Source organism: Ursus maritimus, unplaced genomic scaffold (genome assembly GCF_017311325.1).
Source record: "Ursus maritimus isolate PB19 unplaced genomic scaffold, ASM1731132v1 scaffold_24, whole genome shotgun sequence".
Taxonomy (NCBI): Eukaryota; Metazoa; Chordata; class Mammalia; order Carnivora; family Ursidae; genus Ursus; species Ursus maritimus.
Genome location: NW_024424897.1, coordinates 6269105 through 6277084, shown reverse-complemented (window position 1 = coordinate 6277084; position 7980 = coordinate 6269105). Strand labels below are relative to the sequence as shown.

General features: G+C 48.5%; 2 protein-coding genes and 1 long non-coding RNA gene across 5 annotated transcripts in view; 1 reads left to right on the top strand and 2 right to left on the bottom strand.

Annotated features, from left to right (window-relative positions):
• Positions 1-2768, bottom strand: NT5C (5', 3'-nucleotidase, cytosolic). Of its 2 annotated transcripts, XM_040640242.1 has the most exons (5): positions 1689-2755; positions 928-1028; positions 789-849; positions 489-603; positions 1-370 (listed from the first exon to the last, which is right to left on the bottom strand). In XM_040640242.1, the coding sequence occupies exons 1-5, from the start codon at positions 2361-2363 to the stop codon at positions 210-212; spliced, it is 1113 nt and encodes a 370-aa protein (XP_040496176.1). In that variant the 5' UTR covers positions 2364-2755; the 3' UTR covers positions 1-209. The 2 variants fall into 2 exon arrangements, with proteins under 2 accessions (XP_040496176.1, XP_040496177.1); XM_040640243.1 differs by lacking the exons at positions 789-849; positions 928-1028 and having other exon boundaries at positions 1689-2768.
• LOC103665729 overlaps positions 2296-7980 on the top strand; it is a 47239-nt gene continuing 41554 nt past the window's right edge. For both annotated transcript variants that reach the window (XR_569362.2, XR_005837330.1), the window contains exons 1-2: positions 2296-2434; positions 3531-3640. This is a non-coding gene — a long non-coding RNA (uncharacterized LOC103665729). The remainder of the gene's footprint in view (positions 2435-3530; positions 3641-7980) is intronic.
• Positions 4690-7980, bottom strand: part of JPT1 (Jupiter microtubule associated homolog 1) — a 16876-nt gene continuing 13585 nt past the window's right edge. The window contains exon 5 of the mRNA XM_040640247.1: positions 4690-4957. Within this exon, the coding sequence (XP_040496181.1) occupies positions 4809-4957 (149 nt within the window). The 3' untranslated portion in view covers positions 4690-4808. The remainder of the gene's footprint in view (positions 4958-7980) is intronic.

Here is a 7980-nt window from a genome sequence, read left to right as displayed (position 1 = left end):
TGGTGAGCAAAAGTGTTTTATTAGAAAGGTTCCTGAGTGATTTTCCCACCATGTTTCCTTGCCAGCCATCTTGTTGAGTTGCAGGTGGCTGGCTTGTGAGGATGGAGGTCACTGTGTCTCCCTGCTCCGCGGTGCGGGGGGCCACCGCCATGGCACTGCCCTGTCATTGAGCTCTACTGCAGTTCCCTACTGGTCTGCCTACCCTTCCTTCAGCGACTATCCACTGTTCTGGCCCCCCGCTTGCTTTCTATGATCTCCCTCCAGTTGTCACTCCAGGACAGCAGCCGTCTCCTTGTTGGGGGTAGGGCTAGGTGCTGGTTGTGGCAGCAGGTGAACAAGATGTGCTCCCAGCTTGGGGTCTCCTCTTGGCCTGGGACAGGACACGGGAGAAAGGCAGTGAGATGCAGTCGTAATCTGGTTATTTTACTCCCTCTCCCTAATCCCAGCAGGCCAGATGCCTGGAAGGTTGTCAGAAAAACAGGTCTAACCTCGAATGGTGTCCTTGTCATCAATGAGCAGGTCCCCCAAGACCACCGTCTTGTCCCTCGTCAGGATAATGCGTTCCACAAACTGGGGCCCCAGGTGATTCTCCACCCAGCGGTACTGTGGTGAGGACACAGGTCTGTCAGTAGGGCCAGTGAGTAAATAGGTGGGAGTGGGGTCTCCAGCCTTTGAGAGATGCTGCTGCCCTCCCCCCCACCACACTCCCTGCGTTTCAGTTCTGCTGGTGTATTTTAAACATCAGAACTTAGGAAGCTGTTTGCTACGAAGTACTGGGGTAACCGCACCTTCTCACCCACACAGTGTTCATAGTTCAGCAGAGGGCTGGAGCAGATGAAGACCTCTGTGCTGTGTGGAAGGGGCACGGGTTAGTTAGTTTGGTACCCTCCCTTACTCCACCGCCCCTCCCTCTCTGCCCTTCCTCACTCCTGCATGTTGTTCATCTCCTGCATGGCTTCCAAGGCTCCAGGGATAGGCTCCAAGTCTAGGAAAAAGCCTGGGGCTTCATACACACTGGCCACTTTGTCCTGAAAGATACCGTGTTCTTTGTCCCAGCTTCTGCCTCCAGCAGATCTAGCCCCAGGGAGGACTCTCAAGATTCGTGGGGGGCTCATCCCCAAATCAGAGCCACAGGAAGAGGATTTTGCATAGGGAAAATATTCTTCCAGACTTTCTCGTCCAGGGTGAACAATGGATTCTGAAGTGAGGGTTTTGTTAAACAGATAGGGGGTGTCTCTGGAAATGGAGTAGAGGCAGTCTTGCCCGAGGGGAGGGCTCCCATTCCTAGGTGCCCTGTGGGGTCGCGCTCCCTGCTTCCGGGGATACTGTGGGGCCGGGGCTCCCTGCTTCCTGAGACACGGTGGCGTCGAGGCACCTGGCTCCGCGGCTCTCTGTGGGGTGGGGGCTCCCGCTCCCGGGGACATTGTGTGGTCGGGGCACCTAGCTTCCGGGGACACTGTGGGGTCGGGGCTTCTGATCCTGGCGACAATGTGGGGTCGGGGTTCCCGCTCCCGGGGACATTGTGGGTCGGGGCACTTGGCTCCCCGGCTCCCTGCGGGTAGGGATGCCCGGCTCCCGGGCGCCGTGTAGGGTTGGGGCTCGTGCTCCCGGGGTCACCGTGGGGTCGGGGCTCCCCACTCGCGCACCCCCTCCCCCACCCGCTGCGCTCCCGCTTTCTCCCTGCCTACCGCCAGGTCCGGCCGCAGGGCTCGGTACTGCTCGCGGGCGAGAAAGCCGCGGCGCTCTTCCAGCGCCACGTGCGGTTCCCCGGGGAAGCGGCGGCGGAAGCCCCGCAGGAGGCCCCCCTCGAAGTCGGCCAGCACGCCGTCCATGTCCACCAGCACCCGCACGGGCCGCACGCGCCGCGCCGCCATCGCAGCCGCCATTGCGGCGCACTCCAGGCGGGGACCACGGGCTGGGGGTAGGGGGGTGGGCGCCCGGCCCGCGACTTCCGGAGGCGCGGGGTGGGCGGGCGCACCGGCGCTCATTTGCATGGGGCGCCCGGGGACCCGGCTCTGTGGGTACGCGGGGCCTTCCCCAGGCGGCGGCGCGGGGCGGCCTGAGAGCGCGCCCGCGTGCACGTCCGCCGCCCCCCACGCCGCAGGGAACGACCTCAAATCCTGGCGAAGGTCTCGGGGCTCCTTCAACTTTGTGGGGCTGGCGCCACCCCTAGAATCCCGACCTCGCGTCCCGGGGCCACCGCCCTCCCTGCTTGTGGGGCGGGGCGCAGGAACACGCCGGACGCCCGACCCCGGACCAGAGCCCCCAGGGCCCGACTCATGGGGGCGCCCAGTAGCTTTGAAGTGAAAGACTGTTGAAGACTCCTGGCTCGTGTGAGTCGAGCTCCTAGGAGACGAGCTCATAAACCAGAGTTGGGAGCATCCGGTTTGAACATCCAACTCCACCCCCAGGAGACGATTTCCACCCAGCTCAGGTAATCGGGAACGTCCTTTCTGTGGAACTGACCTCTGCTCTAGAATTGGCAGTTACAGCCCCCTCTAGAAAACGCGACCACTGCTAAGTTTTGTTGATGCTCCTTTGTAGACTTTACGCCCTTTTCTGACTACATCCAAATAGATTTACCTACAGTCCAGACTGTAAACTCAGATTTGATTAGGTGACCCATCTTCCTGTAGTTCTCCAGCTGAGCACCCCAGTACTTCCAAACCAATGTTAACAGGAGCATTACAAAGGGGAGACTAATGTCTTGTTCTAAAGTGATCTAATTTAAAAGCCTTTAAGAGGTACAATGGGCGTAAGCGATAGTGAGTCCTACACTCTCCCTCCTCTTCCCGCTCGTGTCACACAACCTGAGTGTAAAGTCCACATGTCAACGAAAATACTGTTCTGCCATTATCATAAGATTATTCAACTCCACTTTCTAGACCCTAAGCTTTCTAAGTAGAAAATGTAACACCCGTAGCAAACGTGTTTACATGGAATTTCCTAAAATCTGTTCTTATAGTATCAGAATGACTGGCAGAACTGTCCCTCCCTCACAATACTTGAATTTCGATTAGGCACTGATCTTCAAAAAATTTTCAAAAAAGAAAAAAACACTTAAGTTACAAGTTGTGACGCAAATCAGGGACATCTCTTTTCCAGGATCCCCACCATCAGAGAGAAGGGTACAGGCAGGATTCCTACCGCCCGAGAATCCTAATAGAAACCATAACTCAGGCTAGTATTTGTAGGGCTAACCTGTTTTAGTGAAATTGGACAGATCCTATATCAAAGCTGTTGACCTCTCCATTTTGCAAATGCTTTGCACCAAAAGGGAGAAAACCTTTACACCCCCAGAACCTATAAACACCCTTATTCTTCCCAAATAAATGTTCAAATGAACCAGTGGTTATGCTCATCCTCTCAAAAGTCTCACTTTTTAAGATAGGAAATCGGTCCCTAAATGAGAAGCCAAAAGAACACAGTTTAGTAGTGTAACTAGACCTAAAAGCCAAGTCTTAACGCCCACTTTGGACATTTAATATAGCATGTTGATCTAGAATTTTCCTTATCTTCTGTCTCCTCAGATCCTTGTCCCTCTTCCTTTGGAGTCCTCTTCTGTAACCTCTCACCATGGAGAGGCACCTTGCAAGATGAGAGGACTTAAAATCTTACATGTTACTGCCCAGCAGAAAGGGTAGGTGGAGAATCTAAAATATATTGGCTAATAATTATTTTGCTCATCATTTGTCCATACTACTCATGTATTTTATTACCACAGATATCATTTTGATGTTTTGAACTCCTGCTGTGACTTTAGACCTATTTTCTTTAGAGAGAAGCCCACTGCTCTGGGACTTCATTAGTCTGTTTTAACTTGAATGACTCATCAACCCTTGGGCAACAGGATTTAGAGTAACAGAGAAAAAAAAGCAACTAAACAGGTAGAACACTGAAACAGTCTCAAAAAGATGACACAGGACACAATGTTTCAAAATTTGTACATTGTTTACTTTAAGCAACAGTCCAGGATTGTGAAGTACAACACACATTTTAAGGATGAGACTTCAGTTCATGGTCAAGCACCAGCATCATGCACACAGCTTCAAGTTACCTAGGAAGAGCACTGCCCCCTTGGGGTCTATTCACCACGAAGACCCACTTCTGTGTGGTCACCGCCCTTGCTTGCTTACCACTTGGAATTTGTCAGTTTGAGCATACATCAAAGTCTTCCTCTGCATGAAAGCAGCGGGCTTAGCTCATCAGCTAATCGAGTTAGTATCTGGCTTATTTCTTAAGGTTCAAAAATTAAAAAGGCAGTTTTTTGCTTTGCAGGCAGCAAGGCATGAGGCGCAGGCCTCTACTGTTCCATATGGCACAGGAAGATGCTTTTAGCAAAGGGCACTGACAAGGTAAGCCAACAACAAGTAGGTTTGGCATAAAGACAACCCTGTTTGGGGGCCTGAAGGAACGGTGCGCCTGTGGACTGTTCACTGGTCTGTCCAATCAAGGCTTGGTAAACCCAAGTAAAGCTGACAAGAAAAGGGTTTTAAAAACCTCAGTACAAAAGATCCTCTAACACATTTGGAACCAAATTGTTCTTAAAAACACTGTACTAAGTGTCACAAAACTTTCCCTCCAATCTACTACTAGAAAACACTCATGCCATGGCCTACAGACCCAGAGGAATCAGGACAGATAAAGAGAAACCTGTTCTTTGAAAAAAAAAAAAAAGACAGCAGTACATAAAGTGCTTCTTTTTTAATGAAACAAATCCAAAAGATGTACAGTCAGGCTCAAGTTGTGCAGTTCACAAGCATGGAGAAAACAAACAAACAAAACGACAGAGTTCGAGAGAATTGGAGCTAACCCAGGACGAGGCTGGACTTGCCGCCAGGGGGATTTCTTCGGGATGGCACCGGGGCCGGAGCCACTGGGCTGGGCACAGGCGCAGCAGGCACGGGCTTCTCCTCACTCTGCCCGAGGCTGGCCTGCAAGTCTGTGTCCACATTTTCTAGGAAAACAGAAGGAAGTTAAGGCTAGCAACTATTGCCAGGTAAAATGAAGAGTCTTAAGATTTTCTTGGAGGATGGTTCAAATCATACCTAGAGATATCACATCACACACGGAGATAACAAACCATAGGTAAAGAAGGCAACAGTCATTCAATCATGTCCCCACAACCCAAAACCAACCACACATACATGAAGATGTAAGTATTTTTTTTTTAATAGGTTTATTTATTTATTTGAGAGAGAGTGCAGGGGAGCGGCAGAGGGAGAGGAAGAGAGAGAATCCTCGAGCAGGCTCCCCACTTGGTGCAGAGCCCGATGCTCGATCCCAGGACCCCAAGATCATGACCTGAGCTCATGACTGAGCCACCCAGGCGTCACGAAGATTCAAGTCTTTTAAATCAGAATATTACAGATAAGTGGGGCACCTGGGTGGCTCAATTGGTTAAGTGTCGGACTCTTGATTTCGTCTCAGGTTGTGATCTCAGCGTCCTGAGATCAAGCCTCACATGGGGCTCTAAGCTCAGGAGGGAGTCTGCTTAAGATTCTCTCTCCCTCACACTCCCCCTGCTTGTGTTCCCTCTCTCGCTGGCTGTCTCTATCTCTGTCAAATAAATAAATAAAATCTTAAAAAAAAAAAAAAAAGATTCTCTCTCCCTCCACCCCTCCCCACTGCACTCTTTCTCTAAAATAAAAGAACATTACAGATAAGCTGTAGGCCCCTAACCCCCAATCCACCTCCACAGGGGTCTCTTCTCCCTACTCTCAGAGGGCCTATTAGGAGTTGTATTGGACATAAATGATATAAACTTCCTTTTTTTACAGTCTTAGAAATTTACCCATATTTATACACATGGTCATAATTCACACTACTTAATTAATTGCTTTATAGTATTTTATCACACAAGTCAGTATATTTGATATAATATAGTACTGTATTTGCTCTACTGATAGCAAAAAATTAGACAACCCAATCACTCCACACACAACTGTAATGTAGACAGACGGGAACAGGTGCCCACGGGGATACGAGGCTCCCACCTTCAGTAAGAACAGACACTGCCCGTTATCCTCCCAAGAGGCTGTGCCATGCTCTACCCCCAACCTGTGTCAGAGGTCACTGTCCGTACACCCTTGGCACACCCACCATTCGATAAGCAACCTCACTTTAAAATTTGCCCAACTGATGGGTGAAATGTTTTATTCCTGTTTCATGTTACGTTTCCATGATTACTAGGTGAGCTTGATTTTTCAAGGAAGCTCCACACCCAGGGCGGAGCTGAACTCATGACCCTGAGATTAAGACCTGAGCTGAGATCTAGAATCGCCCGTGTGCATTCTCTAACAAAACAAACAAACAAAAAGAGCTGGACACTTACCTGACTGAGCCACCCAGGCGCCCCTTTTGATTTCTTTTTCTAACCACAAAGATAACCCATTGTACTGACATCATTTATTAATGAATCTACCTTTCCCCTACTGGCTTATGATATCTCCATTAATCAAGTCATTCCCATTTATATTAACTGGTACTTTCCATGTCAAAGTCTTGAGAATTAGTGTATTATTACCCAACATCCTAGACATTGCTTGATGATCCACTAATCTGTGAAATTCCCAACAAACATCTATTCTTAACGAGGCAGTTTCCTAACTCGGAAAAAGTCTTTGTTCCAAGTCAAAAGTGACTGCAAAATGCCCAGTCTCATTTCAGTGTTAAACTATCAAATTCGATTCAGTTGCATATTCTAACACCTGCTCTAGAATAAAATTTCTCTCTCAGTCTGTCTCTCACACATACAAAGGCACCTTTAGTGTAAGAAACCAAATACTAGTTCATAAAACCTGGAAGAAAAGCTACCTTTAGGTTTAAAGACATTTATTCCCTCCCCTAGATTAAGGAGTTCCAAAACACTGGAAACAATAAAAGAGAAATACTAGTTATGATGGGATACCACGTAAGAACTTCACATGAACTCATACTGGACACCAATGAAAAGTTCCGATGTTGAAAAAATGTACTTTAAGTCCCTCAAAGATTAACCATAAAAGTTCATGTTACTAAAACCACTTGTATCAAGTTTTGCTTCAGCTAACTTTGATACCAAGAAGTCCAAAGGGGAAAAGGTCTAAGATCAGAAACTCAACAAAAAACTCAGAAATGGGGGCTCCTGAGTGGCTCAGTGGATTAAGTGTCTGCCTTCAGCTCAGGTCTGCTCAGTGGGGAGCCTGCTTCTCCCTCTCCCCCTCCCCCTGCTCATGCTTTCTCTCTCAAATAAAATCTTAAACAAAACAAAATAAAACAAAACACCTCAGAAATATGCTACTGCTACTTTTGACATTTCCTTTTATGAATTTTTGGAGGTAACGTAACACATACAGTGTTCTGTACTATTCAACTACAAGTAAAAATCAGTATGAAGCTTTCCAAAACGATAGCCCTCATGCGTGGTTATAAACAACAGTGTGGCAAGAAAGGGTCACCCCCCGCCCCGTTTCCCGTTGCCACACTCTTGTTGCACAAGAAGCAGGATCCAATGCATCAACATTAAGTACACAAGTCCTCTGAAAAGTATCCCTTAAATATGTCCCATTCACTGTAAATACAAACAAAACCCAAAAACTGACATTCTGAAACAATCCAAGATGGACGAATACAGAGCATGAACTCCACCTGAGCCAGCCTATCGATTTAAGCAATACTGTTGCTTCTGCTAGGACTTTGCCTCACCACTACACATGCTCTAACAGTTCCCATCGTCTGTCTGGATCAAGCAGTTACAGGAGTACTTCTAAAGGACACATTACCTTGCAACTCCACCATGGTCATTTATTTCCATAAAGTAATTTTTATTTTTATTAAGATTTTTTTAAAAGTAGGGGCGCCTGGGTGGCACAGCGGTTAAGCGTCTGCCTTCGGCTCAGGGCGTGATCCCAGTGTTATGGGATCGAGCCCCACATCAGGCTCCTCCACTATGAGCCTGCTTCTTCCTCTCCCACTCCCCCTGCTTGTGTTCCCTCTCTC

Bases quoted from the DNA above. Each gene is read 5' to 3' on its own strand.
- NT5C (XM_040640242.1), bottom strand. From the start codon at position 2,363: ATGAGCTCGTCTCCTAGGAGCTCGACTCACACGAGCCAGGAGTCTTCA. The intron at 604-788 runs GTGCGGTTACCC...TCCTCACCACAG, and splicing joins AACACTGTGTGGGTGAGAAG to TACCGCTGGGTGGAGAATCA. The intron at 371-488 runs GTTAGACCTGTT...GTCCTGTCCCAG, and splicing joins TGACAAGGACACCATTCGAG to GCCAAGAGGAGACCCCAAGC.